We start from the raw sequence: 22,485 nt of genomic DNA, 5'->3' as shown, positions 1-22,485 counted from the left end.
GGGAAGTTGTCCCTGGATCCCAGGACCCTGGCAGTGGCGGGCTGCACAGGCTCCCGGAAGGGAGGTGTGGATAGTGTCCTGTGCTCACACACAGGCTTGTTGGTGGTGGCAGCACCAGCCTTAGCGTCTCCCGCCCGTCTCTGGGGTCCGCGCTGTTAGCCGCGGCTTGCACTCGTCTCTGGAGCTCCTTTAAGCAGCGCTCTTCATCCCCTCTCCTCGCGCACCAGGAAACAAAGAGGGAAGAAAAAGTCTCTTCCCTTTTCGGCAGGTCCACACTTTTCCCCGCACTCCCTCCCGGCTAGCCGTGGCGCACTAACCCCCTTCAGGCTGTGTTCACGCCGCCAACCCCAGTCCTCTCCCTGCGCTCTGACGGAAGCCCGAACCTCAGCTACCAGCCCCGCCCACCCCGGCGGGTGAGCAGACAAGCCTCTCGGGCTGGTGATTGCCGGTCGGCACCGATCCTCTGTGCGGGAATCTCCCCGCTTTGCCCTCCGCACCCCTGTTGCTGCGCTCTCCTCCACAGCATCTCCACTCCGCCACCCGCAGTCTCCACTCGCGAAGGGGCTCCTAGTGTGTGGAAAACTTGCCTCCTTTGTTGCTCCCTCCCACTGGTGCAGGTCCTGTCCCTATTCTTTTGTCTCTGTTTATTCTTTTTTCTTTTGCCCTACCCAGGCACGTGGGGAGTTTCTTGCCTTTTGGGAGGTCTGAGGTCTTCTGCCAGCGTTCAGTAGGTGTTCTGTAGGGGTTGTTCCACGTGTAGATGTATCTGGTGTATCTGTGTAGATACACGTGTAGATGTTTCTGGTGTATCTGTGGGGAGGAAGGTGATCTCCGCGTCTTACTCTTCCGCCATCTTCCCTCTCTCTCTGTGTATTGCATATTTAAAACTAAAAAATTCTGAAAGTTACTAATGCTGAGAGTTTTCATTGGGGGTTTGTGAACTTGAAATATCTTTGAAGGTGAGGTGACTATGTGACTTCAAATTATCGTGACCGCAAGATAGCCACATTATCCACTGTTTTTATTACAATGGCCTTAGAGTATTAGCCCTTTATTCTGGAAAATAGTGGTTTCTTATATATGAACTCTACATGATTCACCTAATCTTAGCATTAATCCTCCATGTTGATCTTCTACCAAATTTAGTTTGTTGTGCAAGAGGCCTTAATTTGATACATTACACTAAGTCACATATTTCTTTAATTTCCCCTTGTATAATTTCTCGTATTTTGCAAATATTATCACCATCTCTTTTTTCGCTTCGTATCCCAAATGTGCATGTGCCTCTCTTCTTTGAAACTGTGGCTGCAGGTGTCATCTGCATGGGAGACCAGCTGTTTCTTTCTTTGGGCTGTGTATCTGATTTCTTTCTTTAAGGGAAGATTTGCACTTAACAGTGACAAGACAAATGACCGGATCCGTCTTTACCTTCCTTAACCCATTCCACTCTCAGCTACCTTTTACTAGTTCTGTCTGCTCTTGCTTATTTATTATGCTTTGTTGCTGAGCTTGTTCCCTGTCACAGAGTAAGCTCCATCAGGAGCCTTCTGATGGGGGATTGCCCGTTTCTGTGGTTCGACTAAATTTCTGCTGCTGTGGGAGATGTTAGAACATCAAGTTAGGAATCTAAGAGGAACTTGATTGTTATTTCTCTGTGGCACCTGCTGAAATACTAGATCAGAAAGCAGATTTTAAATGTAAATATCATGTTTCATCACTTTGCAAATTAGATTACACTTCAGCTGCCTCCAGTTACTGTACATGTAAACTTCCCCAGGCTGACGTATGAGGTCTAATTCTTAAAACGCCAGCACTTAAAACTGACATTTGCAAGTACTCAGTATATGTTTGTTGCTTGAGAGACTACCTAAAGGTTAAAAATCATCTGTGATTAACTGTGAAGTCTTCTTTAAAATATGTCCTATTAGACCATAGAGATGATTGAGAAAGAACAGAGAGAAGTGGAAAGACGACCAATCACCAAGATAACTCATAAAGGTGAGATAGAAATTGAGAGTGATGCTCCAATGAAAGAACAGGAAGCAGCCATGGAGATTCAGGTAAATTATGATAATAAAAATAACATGTTTTATAGTGCTCAAAACATGAAGATTCAGAAAAGATTTATTTGACCGTTTTTGATAGAAGGGAAAATGTTTATGTTTAACCATTTTCTTCTGTTAATACTTACGGTAATATCAAACTGAGCCTCACTCACATTAAATGATTCACTTGGAATATAAAAATAAAGGAGGGCAGACTTCCCTGGTGGCACAGTGGTTAAGAATCCGCCTGCCAGTGCAGGGTACATGGGTTTGAACCCTGGTCCGGGAAGATCCCACATGCCACAGAGCAGCTAAGCCTGTGCACCACAACTACTGAGCCTGCGCTCTATAGCCTGCGAGCCACAAGTGCTGAGCCTGCGCTCTAGAGCCCACGAGCCACAACTACTGAAGCCCACGAGCCACAACTACTGAAGCCCACGCGCCTAGAGCCTGTGCTCCGCAACAAGAGAAGCCACTGCTTCTCTTGTTCTTAAAGTAGAAAAAGGAATTTTTTAAACTGTGTATTTATTAGAGTTGTCTCTATTATTGGTTTAATGTTGTTTTGAGAGTGTTTAAAGCATTGTTTTTCTGTACGTAGTGTGCAGACCACCTGCATCACAGGCCTCGAAATATGCAGGTGCTTCTTAAGATAGACTAGTTTGAGAGCAGGTGTAGCTTTTCTTACTTTCAAATATCAATGAGAAAATAATAGATCTTGTTAGAGGCCTTGAAGAATGAGAAATGTTTGAGTTTTTGCTCTGTTTTATGTCATAATTAACATCTAGCATTTATTTTTTAAAGAAATCGTGAAAAACAACCTATGAATGGAGCAGTTTGATTTTGGAAAAATATCAGTATGAAATAACAGATGGTTTAAATAATTGAGGCCAAAGTTTTTCTGTTAACCTATTTTTACTCTCACTGTTGTTAGGAACCTACAGCTAATAAGTCAATGGAGAAGACAGAAGGATCTGACAAACAGAAAGAAGAGATTGACTCCTTATCTAAAGATACCACTAATCAACACAGACAACATCTTTTTGATCTTAACTGCAAAATTTGCATAGGTAATTTGAAGTATTTCTTCCTAAATGTTGCTTTCATTTTAAAAGGGGAATACTTGTAAATTATAATTTAAATAGGTTTTTGTTTTCCCAGTACTGGTGCAGAGTCAGATTGTGACTTAGTAGTAGTAGTGAAATCAATTTAGTAAGTAGTTCACTAGCATTTCAAAAACAAACGAAAACAGAATAGAAAATATCACGGTGAATTGCACTGTTAAAGATAAGTATGATTTTGAGAGACTTTAGTTCCAGTTATTTATGTATAACAAAAAGACCCACACATGCATACATACATGTATACACACACATGTGCACAGACACACAGGGGTATGTGGAGTGTGCGTGTGTATGTAAGTAATGGATCATGATATAAAATGTTAGTTTGCAGATTATGATAAAAATTGCTGAAAACCTGCTTTGGTAGGCCATATGAAACATTTTAGTCTTCTATCTAAGAGCAGTGGGTAGTGATTGAAGGGATTTGAGCAGGGGAATGATATGATCAGCTTGGAATTTTATGAAGATTTCTCTGACTTTGAGTAGAGATGATGATGAAAGAAGCCAAGAGAAGAAGGAGCGAGACTAGGTGGCAGGCGTTTGTGCACTAGTGCAAGAGGGAGATGCAGGTGCTTTTAATTAAAGGGAGGCTTTGAGATACTCAGGTTAGGTAATATTGACAGATGTTAGAGACTGGATTTAGGGCATAAGAAATGGGGATGTGTTGAGCAAGAGTTTAAATTTATATTCAGTTTATTGGTAAAGGTGGAGGATGAAAGTTTTTTAAACTCTAGAGATGTAGCTCTGGAGTTTTATTTTTTTACTGTGGTATGCTAAAGGACTGATACATACTTTGTTCAGTAAGATGAAAAATTTTTCAGGTTAGTTAACATGCTGCCCTCCATCATTGTTTTAGAGACTAGGCAGCTTTCTTATAATAAAAATGACATATCTTCTCAAAATTGTGTGTTCACAGTTGGTACAATGGTAAAGACTTAAAGGGCAGGGTGTTTTTAGACATTGTTATCCCTGAAGAAAGCTATCCATGGTTTACTAGTATTTTTAGTATACTCATTAGGTTTTTGTCTGGGAAAAATCTTAATAATTTTTTTGTTAATTCTATTAATTTCTACTAATTTTCATGATTAAAGTTATATTTATAATTAATATAATATTTAATATTATAATATTTCAATAAATTTAATGGTAGCACACAAAATATTTGTTAAATACTACTGTACTTGACCTATTTTCATAAAGTTTGAGTTTTCCTTCTTGATTCTATAGAGAAAATCAATGTCATTTTCTAGACTTTTACTAGTGTTCTTTCATGCTTAGTAACTAAGTAGCATTGTAGTATGCATATGTCACGGACTGCTGCTATATGTAACACGAAGTAGGTATACAGATTTTTTTTTACTTAGTTCCTCATGTTACCTCTCAAGACTGTTGGAATTTGTTGTAGTTTAGTTTAAAAAATGTTTGATAGGGAATCAGGAAACCATTTTTAGGTTCTGGTTGTAATGTTTCCTTTTCAAAAGCTTGACTGAGTTGTTTAACATTCTCTTTTTTTTTTTGATTTTTCACATCAGTAAGGGAGGTGTTCTAGAACTCATTGTGAGAAATGATGATAGTTACAAATTACCCCAGTAAATGTATGGTTATGCAACAGTGCAGTCAGGGAAACTGAATAACTTTAGAAGTGAAAATGGATGAAGTTACAGAAATTTCAGTTTACAAAAGTGGTATAAATTGGTATTTTCTGGCTTCAGGTCGAATGGCACCGCCTGTAGATGATCTTTCTCCAAAAAAAGTGAAAGTTGTTGTTGGAGTATCTCGTAAACATTCAGACAATGAAGCAGAAAGTATAGCAGATGCTTTGTCTTCAACCTCAAATATTTTGGCCTCTGAATTCTTTGAAGAGGAGAAACAAGAGTCTCCGAAGTCAACATTCTCTTCTGCTCCACGGTAATTTTCTGTTAGTTATAATTTCTATTCTTTATAGCTCTTTGCCATATTATACTTGGAAGTCTTCAAAACTTTAGAAAAGTGACATGTTTCTTAAGAAAGAAACCTTTCTTTTGAGACAGTAACTGTACCTTCCTGTACCCTAATTGAGATTTTTAAAAAGACTCTAAAAATTAACTAGAGACTTGAGTGTGTGGGGACTTGACTTTAAAACTCTCCTTAATTGCATTAGCTCCAAGAGGCAGGAGATAAGTCATTAAAGAAAAATTGCTTGCATTTCTCCGGACCATATTAGTCCACAAGACAGCCTAGAAGAAAGACTTTGTAAAAACATGGCTATGTAAATATAAGTACATTAAAGTGAAAATATAAACTCTTTAATCATAGCCTTTACATATTTTGGTTTTCTTGACATGCTAAAATAGAAATGATAGATGAGTAAATAGAAAATGCATTTATTCATGAGCAGATCTTTAGGCTGAAAACTTCTTAATGTCATTTTTTAGTCCAGAGATGCCTGGAACTGTTGAAGTTGAGTCTACCTTCCTGGCTCGATTGAACTTCATCTGGAAAGGTTTTATCAACATGCCATCTGTAGCAAAATTTGTTACCAAAGCCTACCCAGTGTCTGGTTCCCCTGAGTACTTGACAGAGGTACTGTGAACTTTTCTACCCTTCTATGCCTGGGTTGACATGTATGTTTCTGAAGCCACAAGGCAAAGAAACAACATAATAAAATTAAAATATTTAATTTTCATTCATGATAGAAATATTTATTGACAGTGATCCTTAAACCATTCAGTTAATGGAATTATGAGTCCACGAATGGAGTTTTAGAACTGTAGAAAATTGTGCCCTGATGTATTAAACCCACATGTCTTGTACTCTTCCCAAGATGTATTCTCTGTCAGAATTAAAGATTAATGAGTGTCTGCGTGGATATCTAAGTTTTGCTTTAAGTACAGACTTACGTAAAAGATGGACATATTTATGGCCTACAGTGTTAGCTTGTCAAGGAGAGTTTTTCATTGTTATCAAGTCTTACAATTCCCCTACTGCTTAAATTTCCCCAGCTTCATGACTGTGGTCCTTTACCTGGCCATTTCTGTGAATATAGATACACACCCAGTTGACCCTTGAGCAACACAGTTTTGAACTGCATGGTCCACTTATACACGGATTTCTTCAATAGTGAAAACCACAGTACCACGTGACCCGCAGTTGGTTGAATCCTCAGGTGTGGAACCGTGTATACGGAGGGACAACTGTAGGTTATACTCGGATTATCAACTGCGCAGAGGGTGGGCACCCTTACTTAACCCCCATGTTGTTCAAGGGTGAGCTGTCTAGTTGAGACTCGCCAGTTAGTTGACAGTCCTGAGAGCAGTGACCTTGGTTGCTGCAGTGGTGCCCTTGGTTGGTTTTATACCTGAGGGAATAGGAAGGGACTACTATGCAGTGTTTATGAGAAACAAGCAGCTGTAGTATTATAGTATTAGGATAAGTGAGAAAGTACAATGTTTTCTGAACTCTTTTGAATAAAGTTTGTATTTCTCTGTGTTTCTGCAGAAGGAAAATAAATCAGTATATGTGTACTATATTTTTGTTGAGATTATATTTTGCTATTATGTTCATATCTGTCATTTTTTCCATTCATTCTCAGTCTGCTGACCATAAAGGCAAAAGTTTTTAAAAAAATGGTTTTCAGTATTTTATAAAACTTAAATCATATATATGCCTGTTCTTTTTTAAGACTAATATAAACTTTTCTTTGTATTAGGATGAAATTAGTTTGACTCAATGTAATGTTGCTTATCTAATCTCCATCAGCTTATTTGTCTAGTTGTGTTTTTGATTAATAAACGACTTAATTATTTTACATATAGTTTGGTTGGCAAGTAATATTTTAGATACATTGATTTTATAAGAAAAAAATTCAGTGCTTTTCTTTTTGAACAAATCTGTTTAGAAATTTAGTCTTTGATTAGTCCTTGGTGACGATAACTCTTCTTTTAAATGGATAACTAAGTCCTAAACTACGGGACCCTTTTGATTTTAAACAAAACTATTATTCTCTTTTCTGAGCCAGTTTCTGTGTGATTGCTTTCCAGAACTCCACCTCTGCTTTCTACTTATTTTTAGTTTGATTTGGACTAAAATCCCAAATAAAATAAAGCAATTAATCATTTAAATTTAATAGAATTTATATCGATTAATTATGTTTTTTATGATTTTTCTCTCTTCATAAAAAACAAATATACTGATTAAAGTTTGAAATATTCTTAATTGTACAGCTCTTGATTGATTTTATGTATAGTCATCTGTTCTCAGAAAGATTATGCCTTTAAAAAATAATGAACCTTGCATTATTACAATGTTATTCTTTTCTGTGCAAAAATATCCTCCATAATTAAGCTTGATAACTTCTGAAATCCAGCTGTTAGTGATAAAGGCATACCCCAACTCACTACCACCAAAAAAAAGGGAGGGGAGGTGGAAGGGGAAAAACAGTGTCCCCTAATATTTTGGAATCTGTTGTACTCTTCCTGGATTGTCAAAGTGGGATGCTTGCACTGCTTCTTTCTCTTGACCTCAGATTCTTTCTTAACTGTATTTTGGGCATCCATCTCAGTCATTTGGAGTTGACATTTGAGGTAAAGCCTAATTGCTCTTCCTGTACTTTATTATGTTCTCTGATGCATTTTATAATCTTACTTACTTGTTTTTTTTTAATCACTGTTTCAGATTAGTCTTAGAGCTAAGTTTGTATGAAGTATAGACATTATAATAAATATAATCTGTATACATTGATCACCTTCATGTCGTTACCACAGGATCTACCAGATAGTATTCAAGTCGGTGGTAGAATATCACCTCAGACAGTTTGGGATTATGTGGAAAAAATTAAAGCCTCAGGAACCAAGGTGAGGAGAACTTTTTTTCACTCTACCAATGTGAGACAGTATTTGAAAAGTAAACCACTGAGAGTTCTTGTGCAGGGTCCCCAGGGGAGGGAGCCAGTACAAGTACTAAATGTACATAATATGCCTGACAAAGCTGAACTATAGCCATTGCTAGAGCTCAAAGCACAGCATTCCTTTCGTGGTATGCTCTCTCAGTGATTTCTGTCACTGTTTTGAAAGAAATGTTTTAGAGTAAGTATTGAGATTTCATCCTGGAATTTTGCCTTGCTTTGATTGTAGACATTTGTTTTAGTTGGGGCATAGGCTAAGCCGTTGGGACAAAGAGACCCTAAAGTTGTTCATTTTCCTGCTATGTTAGGTGGGTCAGTAGTTCAGGGCTTCAGGCCGTTCGATTAAGCAGGGATGAGGCTCCTCTGTCTTGTTATTTTGCTGTTTGCAAGACTGTTGTCCTTAATCATTCAAGCAGGGTCAGAGCTGACTTAGCAGCACCAAGTGGGAAAAAAGAATGTCCAGTTGTTTTAGAAGCAAGACCTAGAACTTGCAGTTATCTTTTCACTTCTTCTAACTTCCATTGGCAAGAGCTTACTCATAAACTTCATATTGGCTGCTAAGGAGGCTGGGAAGTGTGACCTCTATTGGATGGCCATGTGCCCAACTAAAAGTTAAGCGTTCTCTTTGTAATAGGAGGAAATGAGGAGGATGGATACTGGGAGATAATTAGTAGCCTCTATAGCAATATCTCTCTTTTTCTTTTCTCTCTCTATATCTTCTATCATTTCTTTAACTCAAAGAACATAACTACACAGGAATATTTAATCATTAGAAGAAATCATTTTTCCCTCCAAGGATGGTAATACCCAGCATATTATAGACATTCAAAAAATAAATTTTGAATAAACGAACATTTAACTTTTTTATCTTTTATGATCAGAAGTCTTTAGTAAGATTAGTAGTGATCCATAATGGATAATCTTCAGCTGAAAATAATATTTTTTCCAATATAGATTTTAGAATTTAAACTGATACTGTATTAGAATACAAATAAAACTTCGAAGCAGTACAAAAAAGTTACTACATTTACTTGCTTTCACTTTCTCATGATAGCAAAAGTCATAGGAAAGTATTGGGAGGTATTCCTCCTGGTTGTTTGGGGAGTGCTCTTGATCTGCCCCTCTGGTACTGCCCAGTGTGCTTCCATCTGGACTTGTCGGCCCCAAAGGAGGACACTCAGGATGACAGACCTCTTAGAAGAGGTAGAGCCATAGTTCGGCTCATTCATGTGTTTTCTCTAGGATCTTGCATCAGTTTAGGCTTTGCAGTAGATCTGGCTCTCCCCATTTCATTTTTCATGAAGAAGCATCCGTTTTTCACACTACCAAATTAACACCAAATTGGGACTGTCTTTTCTATCTGAAGCAAAGCCAAGAGCCCAGAGGCAAGCAAATAAGTTCCTCAGTAAGCCAAGTGATTTGACAGAACTTATGCTGTGTGTATTTGAGGTCTTTCACCAGCCCCCTTTATTCCTCGATTCAGTCCCTCTAACTTGGATTATCTGTGGATTTGTGCGTTTCTGTGTGTGTGTGTGTATGTGGTGGGGCACTGGTGGTGGCTGCTGTTAACTTGCAGTGTGCTGAGAATATAGGCAGCCCTCTGTAGAAGTTACAACTTTGGAAATGAGGACACAGTATAGATATCAGGAGACGTGGCTTTAAATATCTTCTCTGCCACTGACAGGTGTGTCACCTTGCACAAATTAATTACCTTGGGACTCAGTTTCTATGGGACAGTTTCAGATAAAACAGATCCACCAGTGGACCAGCCAGGATCTTTTCCTAAGAGTTGTTTCCTTTTAGTATTCATATCTGCATTTAAGTAGTAACAGTCGTAAAATTCAACAGATTATTACTAATTGAGAATGGTATTTAAAACCAGGCTGTTGTTTAGGTTATTGTTTTAAACAACCATTTGTTATTTGCTTGAATAGGAAATTTGTGTGGTTCGCTTCACACCTGTGACTGAAGAAGATCAAATTTCTTACACTTTGCTGTTTGCATACTTCAGCAGCAGGAAGCGCTACGGAGTGGCCGCAAACAACATGAAGCAGGTTAAAGACATGTACCTAATCCCTCTGGGTGCTGCGGATAAAATCCCACACCCTCTTGTGCCCTTTGATGGACCTGGTAGGTATTCGTTTAAGAATAGAATATGAATGAAGTGAGGTGAGAGGCAGGGCCGGAGCAGGAGAGTGGACTCTGCTTTCCTTCTTGGGGCCCAGCCCTTTAGATCTGCCGTGACAGGGACAGGCACCCATTGAGGAGGCTGTAATAAACTAGATGCAAAATTTTACTCTTTATTGTAATGATTGAAAATGACTATTAATTGATGTTTTTGATTTTGTACAGGCCTTGAACTGCACAGACCTAATCTATTGTTGGGCTTAATTATTCGTCAAAAACTGAAACGACAACATGGTGCCACTGCTGGTGCCGGTCACACAGCTGAGATGCCTGAAAGTGTACCAGTAACATTGCCGCCTGATAAAAAAAGTAAGGTAGAAGTTTCCACAGAGGAAGCAGCAGAAGAAGAAAATGACTTTTTTAATTCTTTTACAACTGTGTTGCACAAGCAAAGAAATAAGCCTCAGCAGACTCTTCAGGAAGACCCTCCAACGGTCATTGAACCTTTAGTGGAAGTCACCAAACAGGAGCCACCAAAACCTTTAAGATTCCTTCCTGGGGTCTTGATTGGCTGGGAAAATCAACCTTCTACTCTGGAATTGGCAAATAAACCTCTTCCTGTAGATGATATCCTTCAGAGCCTTTTGGGCACTACTGCTCAAGCATATGAACAGGCTCAGTCAGGGACAGAACAAAACACTCTTAAAGAAATTCCATTTATAAATGAGCAAGCCGACCTGAAAGCAGAGAAGATAGATACAGTGGAAGCAACTGATGGTGAAGCCAAGGAAGTGAAGGTTAAAGGAGATAAGCCTTCAGAGTCGGCAGGTAGTTCAGTAGGAGAAGAGGCGTCCGGAATGGGGGCCTCTTCTGTTTCTGCTGGGCCTTTGACAAGTCTTAGTCTCAGAGGTAAACCACCAGATGTTTCTACAGAAGCATTCCTAACAAATTTATCGATGCAGTCAAAACAAGAGGAGACTGTGGAGAGTAAAGAGAGAGCACTAAAAAGACAGCTGCTACAAGATCAAGAGAATAACTTGCAAGATAATTGGACTTCAAATACTAGTTCTCCGTGCAGGTCTAATGTAGGAAAAGGAAACGTAGATGGTAACGTGAGTTGCAGTGAAAACCTTGCTGCTAATACGACACGGGCCCCGCAGTTTATCAACCTGAAAAGGGACCCTAGGCAGGCAGCAGGGCGGAGTCAGCAGGCGTCCGCTCCAGAAAGCAGGGACGGAGATAGCTGCCGGCATGGAGAGAAGCAGCCCCCGCCCGGCCTATCGCACAGGGAGCAGTTAACCGAACAAAGCAGTGTTGAGGACAAGTTGCCTTCTGTAGAGAGAAACTCATGTATTCAGCAGAGTGATGATTCTGGGGCTGTACAGAACTCGCCATCAGCAGAAAACATACGCACCTCTCCAACGGAACAAGCAAAACCCTTACAGGAGGAGATTCTAATGCAAAATATTGAAACCGTGCAGCCATTTCGAAGAGGATCCGTGGCAGCAGCGTCGCATTTTGAGGCTGGAAACACACGTCGATCTGAACTTCCTGCTAAGAGCGTCAGCTTCCCCTCCAGAAGCGCCAGCCCCAGAGCAAGTGCAAACTGTTCACCCGTAAGGCCACAGCAGCCCAGCCTTCAGCATCTCAAGTGTAGCCCGCCTGGATTTCCATTTCCGGGGCCTCCACATTTCCCCCCACAAAGCATGTTTGCATTCCCGCCACATCTGCCACCCCCGTTGCTTCCCCCTCCAGGCTTTGGCTTTGCTCAGAACCCCATGGTTCCCTGGCCACCTGTCGTGCATCTGACAGGCCAACCGCAACGTATGATGGGTCCCCTCTCGCAAGCGTCACGGTATCTAGGCCCGCAAAATTTTTACCAGATTAAAGACGTTCGGAGGCCAGAAAGGCGCCATAGTGACCCTTGGGGTAGGCAAGACCAACAGCAACTGGATAGACCGTTTAACAGGGGTAAGGGGGATCGTCAGAGATTTTACAGTGATTCACACCACCTGAAAAGAGAGCGCCATGAGAAGGGGTGGGAGCAGGAATCCGAAAGGCACAGGCGCAGAGACAGAGCCCAGGACAAGGACAGAGACAGGAAGAGCAGGGAGGAAGGGCACAAGGGTCAGGAGAGGGCACGGCCGCCGCACGGGGAGCGAGGAGTGGACGGAAGAGCGAGCAGAGACAGCAGGGCTGTAGACAGGAAGGCAGACACGCCCAAGGGTGAAGACCAGGAGAAGGACAGAGAGCGGGAGAAGAGTAAGCATAGAGAAGGCGAGAAGGACCGAGACAGGCACCACAGAGACAGGGACCACGGCGACAGAGCCAAAGGCAAAAGGTGAAGCCGGCAGGCTGCCGCAGGGGTACATTGAAATAGCTGTTAAACGTTGTGTCTTTAAACCTTTGTATGATTGCCTGCTAGGGTCGTGCCCCCTTTTGCATTTTTAATATTGGTGGTTTGCAGGACAGTAAATTCTGTGTGTTGGTGCAGAGCGCCCCGGGCCACTGCTCTTCATCCCTTCTTCACGCCAACCACCCCCCCTAGTTCTAGGAATTTAATGTTTTTAAAAGTTTTACATTGCTGTATATTCAAAGATTTGTTTTATTAATATGCAATAAAGGCTTAGAAATTTTAGTTTTATTCCTTAATTGGTAAATATGGTTAATCATGGAATATATTTACTGTCTCTAGTGAATGTCCTTTATATAATGACTAATTTGAGAGTAACGTGTACTCTGTAAGTTTGTTTTAAATTGCACTGTTTTTAAAGAAACTGTAGAGGAGCAACAAAAAGCCAAGCAACTTGGTAATTGGATTATATTAATCATTTAGTCGAGCAGTTTTTGACCAAGAATCAGAAACCCAAGGAGTACATTTATTGCTTTAGTCTGCACTCATTGAAGGCGTTTGTTACCGTACTACAGCTTTGTGGTAGTCCATTGTTTTCCTTTTCCTTTTTGGCTCTTCAGAAACTTGAATACTTAAGCTTGTACATGATCTTGTGTTTTGCTATCCTTTTTACTGTACAATGTAAATATTTTAAGGGATATTTTGATTCTAAATATGATAAAAGAATTTCTCACCTATTTTGTGTGTGTGATTTGAAATTCAGTAGTAAAAGAATTTCTTCTTTGAGGCTTTACATACCTTCAGACATTGTTCTTCTCTTACTCAGCCAAGAGCATATAGGCTAAGATGAGGAGAAAAACGATTTCTTTATCTTCGATTATAGGCTATTGAGATAAATCGTGTAGTTCTGAAGAGGCTAGAATTTGAAACTGCCACTGAAAAACTGTGCAGCTATAACCCACTTTGTAGGTATGTTTCTGAAAATTGGTACACCGTCAGAGTTTGGTACACTGACTAATCATTGTAAGACCACAAATTTTATTTAAGAGAAACGTATTGTGAATCTTTCTGTAAAACGTGTAATTAACTGTAATTTGTTTGGGGGGTAAATAACTACAGTGTCATATGCTCGTTTTTCTTGAAAGCACAGGGAGGCTGTTGCTAATCCAAACCTAAATTTATTTACACCCTTAACTACATATACTGTATTGATTGCTATAATTTAAAGCAGTGGCTACCAAATGATACTAACACTTGAGACCAAAAGGAGGGAAAGAAAAGCCAGTATTTTAACTTACCTGTATTAATGAAGAAAAATATACATGACTTCACAAAATTAAGAAGATAAAGTTTGTTTTCCTAAAAAGTCTACATATTAGAGTTAAAAATGGGTTTTGAAACTGATTCAGCCTTGCTGTTTTTACTGGAGAGAAAATGAGTGGAAATTCAAAACCAAACCATTTTGTCTAACTTGCAGCAACTTGAGACCCCCCCTTTTTTTTTGTCATCCATATCCTCTGAAATTTATCATCATATATGTTCTAAAACAGAGGACTTGTATTCAAATAAAGTTTTTTAAAAAATTTGCTCTACTTTTCTTTTGCGAGCTGACTTGTTAGAAAACAAGTCAGTCTGCCAACAAAAAAACCTAAGGTCAGTCAGCTTTTGCACCATTATGAAGAAATTGTTCTCAAGGTTTTACCAAAAAAAGTCCCCAAACCAAAATAAAAATTAGCTTTTTTATTTTCAAATGCAGTAATCCCTTGGTATCCTTTGGGGCACTGGTTCCAGGAACTCCCCACCTGGACCAAAATCCGCAGATGCTCAAGTCCCTTATATAAAAGGGCATAGTATTTGCATATAGCCTACACACATCCTCTTGTATGCTTTAAATCATCTCTAGATTACTTGCAATTTTATAAACCTAATACAATGTATATGAGATGTAAATAGTTGTAAATGTGATGCAAATGATATGTAAATAGTTGCCGGTGCACAGTAAATTCAAGTTTTGCTTTTTGGAACTTTCTGAAATTTTTTTCTCCTATCTGGTGGTTGAATTCAAGGATGTAGAACCCACAGACACGGAGGGTCAACTGTATGTATGTCAGTAAATCTGCTTTCACTGATCTATCTGGTTGAGGGTTGATGAGACAGCAGATTTCTTTTGCAAGGTACAAGAAGAATGGATTAACCAACTGAAGAAAGCCTTTAAGTCAGTTTTTGATTACCTCTTAGCCAATAGTTTTTTATACATATTGTTGGGAAATTTAAAATTCTTTCTTCATATCTCGTAGAATCACGGTAGATCCCATAGAGCCCTCTGTTAGTAATGACTGTCTGGTACTACAAGGCTGCTAAATGCTGGAACCAGGCTTCCTAACCGCTGGGACTGAAATATTGTGGAGAGTAGGTATGGACATATTGAGTATTTTGAGGCTTTTAACTTGTGAGGAAAGAAAGAGAAAAAGAGAAAAGTTCTCAAATGAGTAGTAGTAGCTCCAAAGCCATTCTCATTCTTTCAGTTTCACCTACCATCCTTACACAAACTAATAGTTATATGAAGGTCATCTTTTAGTTTCTCCTGTTTTAAGAAAAGCTTGCTCTTTAAAAACAGTTTGATGTTTTCAAATATTTAGAACCATCTTAAGACAGTTTATACACACCTGTTAAGTAAAATGTACCAGGGTGTCTCAGTACTTACCAAGTCCGCCCCTTGTAATCCTTTTGTCGGTAAGAAAGCCTCCATGAACACTCCGTACGTCAGACCTCATGTTGAGCGCTTTATGTAAACCTCGGTCAGCCTGCAAGGTGACGACTCACCTTAGAGCTGAGGCAACTGGGACTTAGAAAAGTTGGAAAACTCATCCAAGGTTAGACTGCTGTTGTCAGAGCTGGAATCCTAGCTCAGTTCTACTTTTCTCCAAAGTCTGAATGTGTGGTGGTTGTGCTCTCAGAATGGAGAATGGGAGAGGGACAGAAGCCTGATGATTACACACACCTTTCACAGCCCTTTTTCTGTCACCATCACACCAACCTGTCTGAAACGCCACTGGGCCACCCGTTCCTCAGAGTGAGCAAAAAGACATAACCAAAAGTCTGAGTTCTCCTGTACAGATTTGCAAAGTTTATATTCATTTCAAATCCTAATTCTCCAGTCCTCTTTTATTAGTTTTCTATTGCTGCTGTAACAAATTATTAGAAATTTAGTGGCTTGAAATCACACAGATTTATCTTACGCTTCTGTGGATCAAAGTCTGATGGGGATCTCAGTGTTGTCGGAGGGTGCGTTCCTTTTCTGGAGGCTCTGGGAAGAACCCATTTCTGTGCGTTTTCCATCTTCTGGAGGCCACCCACCTTCCATGCCTCATGGCCCCTTCCTCCATCTTCAGAGTCAGCAACATGGGGCTGAGTCTTTCTGCCGTCTCTGACCCTCCCTTCTGATTTCCTCTTCCACTTCTAAGGACCCTTGTGAGCACGGTGGACCCACAGAGATAATCCAGGATAAACTTTTTTTTTTTTTTTTTGCGGTACGGGGCCCTCTCACTGTTGTGGCCCCTCCTGTTGCGGAGCACAGGCTCCAGACGCGCAGGCTCAGCGGCCATGGCTCACGGGCCCAGCCACTCCGCGGCGTGTGGGGTCTTCCCGGACCGGGGCACGAGCCCGTGTCTCAACCACTGCGCCACCAGGGAAGCCCAGGATAAACTTATTTTAAGGTCCACTGATTAGCAACCTAAATTCCATCTGTGACCTTAATTCCCCTTTTCCTGTGTAACCTAGCATATTTACAGTTTCCAGGGATTGAGATGTACAACCTTGAGGGTCATTATTTACCATATCTCTTAACTTGCTAATTGTAGCTTAAATTGTAGGTGAACCAAATCCTAGTTACAAGTGTTTTGGAGTTATGAAGCATCTAAGGCCATAGTAAATGTTTAAAAGTTAAGAAACATAATACCAACAATAGGAAAGTGGAGTGACAAGTTAAGCCACTTGGATATTATTAACATGTTTATGTATGTGCGATAACAAAACCACTTGTCAGCTGGTGAATTTGCATACAGCTGTTCTCAGTTTTTTTTAATAGCGGCTGTGTATAAATCAAGTTTAAGTGCATTGTGAGAGCTTGCTGGTGAACAGGATCTTATTAAAGCAAATAGTTTAAATGTTTGAACATAGCGGTTGCATTATTCCCACCTTCTCAGATCCCTGTAAAACAGTGGTCAGGTTGCCACTTAGTAATGACCACAAAAGGCAGTTCACATAGTCAACACTTGACTTTTGTCTCCCAAGGCAAATCATAAATAAAATTGGTTACTGCTCTTATGACGGTGCCAAACACCCTGATTCTTTGGCTTCTGTTTCATAAAGAATTTTAATTCATGTATAGAGCAAGAGAGTACATGAATGGGTGAGTTGAAACACAAATATTAGGTCAATAGCTAGAAGTGTCTTAAAAAAATGAGTTCACTGTTTCATAAGTAAATATTTCTATCTCTTGGCTAAGGTATTTCAGCTTACTTTAAAAAATGTTCTCATGTTTACATTCAACACTTTGTTTCAGAAGCATCATGACGTTATAGTAAAATGATCTGAAAGGTTTTTAGCAATTTTTATTTTGTGATGGAAAAGCATATCACATAGGAAATCTTCAACGCCATCATCACTAGGATAGCAAAAACAAATAATGTTGATAACTTACCACATGAAATTTTGGATTTTAAGGTGAAAAAATATTTTAACCAAGTCATTCTGACTTACAGGAGAATCTCTAGGTAGCAGTGTTCACTTCTTCTTTTGTGCCTATTCTTCAGGCATTTGCTAGGTTTAGAATTCAGTGGTGAGCAGTACCCTAACCCTCCAGCCTCTTGGAGCTTGCAGTGTGGTGTAGAAAGGCCAGTGGTCACATCTGAATGTAAGACTACAGCTGTGAGAAGCAGCTTTAAAGCAACACTTCTCAAACTTACTGGTTTCAAGACCCCTTTACACTGTTAACAGTTAATGAGACCTCTTAAAGAGCTTTTGTTTTTTTGGATTGTGTCTATCCTTATTTAGCATATTAGAAATTACAATTTTTTAAATTGTAAAAATACTTGTTTGACAGTAATCCCATTATATGGTAATAACATTTTATGTACAATAACTTCCAAGCTAAGTCAGTTTAGTTAAGAGACAGGTCTTTTTCATGTTTGTACGTCTCCAGTGTGTCTGACTTAAGACATAGCTGGATTCTCTTATCTGCTTCTGCATTTAATGTTTGGCAATATGTCATTTTGTTTGAAATACATGAAGATCTGGCTTCACACAGAATTGTCATTGGGAAAGGAAGAATCTGGATCCCCTGAAAATATCTAGGGGCCCTCGGGTCCTTCGACTCTACTTTGGGAAGTGCTGCTTTAAAGAAAGGCACACTGTATTATGAGAAGATGTGGTCAAATGTGATGGGTGTGTGGTATAGGCAAAGTTTCCTTGAAGCTTTTGTAGCCTTCCTAAAACAGCTTTCTTGCCTTTTTGCATAAAATGTGTATCTTTGAAAGTCAACTATCAAAAGGAATTTTTTTAGAACATTATGATCTCAACTCCAAAGTTAAATGGAATGGTATGGACCAAAGCAAATTTAGGTCACAGTTTTTCAGCATAGGTTGGATGGAGTTGTCTTGTGTAGTTTCTGTTAAAAAACAAAACCTTTGAATTGATGCATAGACATTCTGCAGTTCTACCTTACATTATATTTTGCTCACACACTTTCTAATGTTGATAGGAATAGTATGTCTGGGGACACTTTGTGTCCCATCGAATAAGGCCAAAGTTCCTAACTTTGGTTTTGGGGCTTTGCAAGACTGTTTTTAGCTTTCTGATTGCAATGGAGTGGCAAAAATAACAAGTCAAAAAAAGAATCTGTAAAGTTCTGCAATGATAAACTGTTCATCTAGCTGCTTTGTATAGACTGGAATCTGTACAGGCAGATTTTGATTATTAATAGCATTGGCAAGTTAAACTGTGCATCAATCCTATGTGTAAAGTCTTTTCTCCATTTAATAGATAATTATAGATTTTTCCTTTTCAACTTTACATGCTCCTATTACCAAGATTTTTTTCCTCCACACGGTCCTGTTCTACCTGTTAGAGCTTTATGTCGGTCATGTGTTGTCAGTTGCTTTCCTGGTGGCAAAATTGTCATAAATACCAAACTCTGAAAATGTTAAGTAACAACAGCAGCAATGACTGTCTCCCAGTCTGAACGGTGGGAGGGTGAAAATGCTCTTCACAGTTACACCAGTAACTGGTGTTTGGGCAAAATGTACTTTCTCAAGTTATGCTTTTAATGGAACAGATATTATCAGGAAAATAATTTTCAATAACATTATTCAGAACCTGTTTTATGCTCACTTTGGAGACCTGTAGCCTTGAATGGTTAAATATAAATGCAGTTTAATTTTAAAATTTGATCAGTTATATAAGTACGTGGTTTAAAAAGTCAAGAAATTCTACAACATTTATAAACAAAACCCAACAGTGTCTGCACTGCTCTCTGGAGATAACCGCATCCAATTCTTTTAGACATTTCTTAGGATATTTGTGAGTGACATGTATATGCTATCTTTTTAAGTTAAAAAAAAAACTATAATATCTATTGATAACTTACTGTGGAAGACAAGGATTTAACTTTCACCAGTTAACTCTTCTTTCCCCATCTCTGCCTCCCCACATTCATTCATTGATTTTTGGTTTAAGTCTGTATTCAGATTTCACATTATTTCAATCATATAACTATTCATAGCTGAGCCATGTAGTAGGCTATGATATTTCCTTTGTTAATAATTTTAATTTTTCCTTCGGTTAATACTTTTGCCTTTTTCTTATTTTTCTTTGTATGTATCACTAATTCATTTTCACCTAAATTTTATTTAAAAAACAGTTCACAGATGAATAAACACTAAATGAACTAATGGAGTGAAAACTCAGGACTCAGATAAATTGGATGTAGGAAAAATGACCAAAATCTTTTCTTCAGCTATATTTTATAAGCTTATAAAAAAAAAGAAGTGTTAACATTTAGACTATTTCAGGTAATAGTAAACAGTTGATTTCCAGTAAACAATATGCCAAAGAAATAACTATCAACTATATTTACATGTATATTTTATATATTTAAATTGCTAGTTTGTTAGCCTAATCTTGTTCATCACCATTATAAACATTGTATCCTTCCGATTTAATTAACTCAATTTTTTTTGAATCCTGAAAAAATACATCTTTAATTTTGCCAACAAAACTTCTTTTAAAAATCTCTCGAGTAACAATATTTACCTTTCGGCCATATTCAAAGCCCCCCAGATAAAAAATACCATCATAGTTGAGAGCAACAAACTTTTTGTGTGGATTAGTATCCTCAGAGAGAATTAGGTTGTCATCTAGGTAGGCCTTAATAAGAGTCTGATTTTGAATTATAATTAAATGGTGCCACTTATTGCAACAGAATGTACCGTTGCTGTAAATCATAGGTACAGAGATGCTTTCTCCTAAGTTAACTGCTATTTTCAGGGTCTGATTATGGAGACCAATTGCCAGAAAATCATCGTCTTCATTTTGAGCTTTTCCTACCCATACAATTAAACCTTCTGTTTCAGTAGTACTGAAATTTAAAGATATAGTAGTGAACTGAAGATTTCTCATTCTGTAATCTGGATCAGTGTATTTAATGTAAGAAGTACCCATAAATTTTGCAGTTGAAAATGAAGTGTTGTTTTCACAATACCTTCCCACCCAACCCAAAGTACACAAACAACTGTAAGAAAATGATTGGTCAGGTATACATAGAGATTGGTGGAGGCAAAGATTATTCAAACAATACACAGACTGGTCACATGTATTTCCTGCCCAATGTGGTAAGCAGCTGCAAGAAAAAGTTGTGCCATTTACTATACATTCACCCCTGTTTTTGCACACGTTGTACCCACAGGCTGTCCCATCACAGTCACCTACATTTGAACCACCTTTTGCTCCTAATTCGGTTAATTGTAATTCTTGATTATTTATAATAACTTCTCGGACACAACCTTGAAAACCTACAGGTTCTTTCCCTGTTGCCATGGGATTTACAAGATTTAAGGATGACACTCCTCCAATATAGAAGTCGGTATTTGTGTCCAGGGAGCTCATTTTAGCGTTGGCTTTTTCTGTTACATTTATCCCATCCAAAGTCAGGTAGCTTTCTGCACCATCTCTTCCTGCTTTAATCACATGCCAAGTATTTCTATTAATAGTTACTTTTTGGAGAGTTTCTAGAACGATAGTTCTGTCACCAAGATTGTAGCGGAGTTGAACAGAACCGTTTACTAAAGAGATACATAAAAAATCACCTGTGGAGAAAGAAAAGCAACAGTAAAATGTCACTTCATTAAAAACTCTTGCCCCTTTTTGGAGAAAAAAGATTACAAATCTTGATCACAGTTATGTTAGAGAGTTTTGTGTCCATTTACAGATCAAAATATATCTATACATTCATACACATATCCTGTATTCTTCTGCTCTGGAGTTGGCCACATATGTTTTCCCTGGTTGTAAATATTTCACACTGAATGAATGTATTGTGGTACCAAGTTAAAGTGAGGTTTTTCTTTAACGGTTTAAGTTAAGGATGAATGTGTAAAAATTAAGTTGGATGTTTGACTCTGAGCCACTGATGCTGTCTTTGACAGACATTGGTCGTGGGGGGAAGATGAGAGAAGTGTTGACTGGAAAAAATGCACAACCTACAAGTTGAGAATCATGTTTTATTTGGCAGACTTTCTAAGGACTTCAGGCCCGGGAGACAGGACTCTCAAATCACTCTGAGGGACTGCTCTGAAGAGGCGGGGCGGGGCCGGGGTGCGGGGAGACGGATGACAACAGGAAATAATCAACAAAGACCAGGTGGTCAGAATATCAAAAGATTACTGTTAATTAAAGAGAACCAGACATCTCAAGCTAAGGAATTTAGTGCTTTTCTATGTATGGGAAGATGCAAGAGTCTGGGCTCACTGAAATCATTCCTTTGACATGCACCTCAGCTACCTGGGGCCAGTGCCCTGTGCTTTCTCATCCTGAGTCCCCGCAGGGTGCACCGTCGGGGGTGGCTGCAGCAGCTGACTGCTCGATGCCGGGCATCCTGTTTCCATCCTGCGTTCCCCCAGGGCTCACCTGGGGAGGCTGCAATGTGGTGGCTTGATGGCTGCCACATCCTTTGTTTACTGATAGAGCAGCGACATTTCTCCTTCACAGAAGTAAGAGCGATTCGTGGTGGTGCTATGAAAATCTCATATGGTGTGCATTCCAAAGTTTCAGCCATGCTCTTGGCAGCAAGCTCTATCTACCAGTACGCAAATCTCTATGAGCTCTCTGCTTGGGTGTTTTAAAGGCACCTCAAGCTCCAAAGTTTCTCTCAGTTTGTGAACTTCCTCCCATACACCTGGTCTCCTTCAGTCTTTCCAAACTCAGTTAAGTCACTCCGTCCATCCAGTGATCAGATAAAATATTTAAGTGTGATCCTGGGTCTCTAATCAAACAGATTTTCTAGCATTTTGGTTCGTTGTAAACACCTTCATTCTGCGCACTTCTCTCCTGCCACCTTAGTTAAATTTACTGTCATCTCCAGCTTGATCTATTGGGAGAGCCGCTCCACCCTTCTTGCTTTCCAGTTGATTTTCTAATCTACACTGAAGCTCAAGTGATCTTTGCAAATGAAAGTCTGATCATTATGCTATCCTTTAATGGCATTCCCTGTTGGGATAAGAACCTAGATTCTTTAAGGTATAGAGACTCCCTCTCCAGCAGCCTTACTGGGAGTGCTCTCCCCTCTCCTCCAGCAGCACTGACCTTGTTAGGGTTTACCCTTTTCTTACAGAACATTTGCGTGCGTTGTTTTCTTGGAAAACTTCCCCGTCCCGCTCCACCTACTCTAGGTAACTCCTGCCC

General features: G+C 39.3%; 2 protein-coding genes across 2 annotated transcripts in view; one reads left to right on the top strand and one right to left on the bottom strand.

Annotated features, from left to right (window-relative positions):
* PHF3 (PHD finger protein 3) overlaps window positions 1-12,813 on the top strand; it is a 103,416-nt gene extending 90,603 nt beyond the window's left edge. Inside the window, exons 10-16 of the mRNA XM_060167274.1 lie at window positions 1,929-2,060; window positions 2,977-3,112; window positions 4,879-5,074; window positions 5,581-5,728; window positions 7,909-7,998; window positions 9,983-10,178; window positions 10,401-12,813. Of these exons, the coding sequence (XP_060023257.1) occupies window positions 1,929-2,060; window positions 2,977-3,112; window positions 4,879-5,074; window positions 5,581-5,728; window positions 7,909-7,998; window positions 9,983-10,178; window positions 10,401-12,520 (3,018 nt within the window). The 3' untranslated portion in view covers window positions 12,521-12,813. The remainder of the gene's footprint in view (window positions 1-1,928; window positions 2,061-2,976; window positions 3,113-4,878; window positions 5,075-5,580; window positions 5,729-7,908; window positions 7,999-9,982; window positions 10,179-10,400) is intronic.
* A 6,888-nt stretch (window positions 12,814-19,701) lies between these two features.
* The window catches only part of EYS (eyes shut homolog), a 1,671,360-nt gene continuing 1,668,576 nt past the window's right edge, over window positions 19,702-22,485 (bottom strand). The window contains exon 41 of the mRNA XM_060167756.1: window positions 19,702-20,891. Coding sequence (XP_060023739.1) covers window positions 19,702-20,891 — 1,190 coding nt within the window. The remainder of the gene's footprint in view (window positions 20,892-22,485) is intronic.

This window comes from Lagenorhynchus albirostris, chromosome 12, assembly GCF_949774975.1.
Source record: "Lagenorhynchus albirostris chromosome 12, mLagAlb1.1, whole genome shotgun sequence".
Lineage (NCBI taxonomy): Eukaryota > Metazoa > Chordata > Mammalia > Artiodactyla > Delphinidae > Lagenorhynchus > Lagenorhynchus albirostris.
Note: the sequence above shows the minus strand (reverse complement) of the source record. Positions and strands in the feature narration are given on the sequence as shown.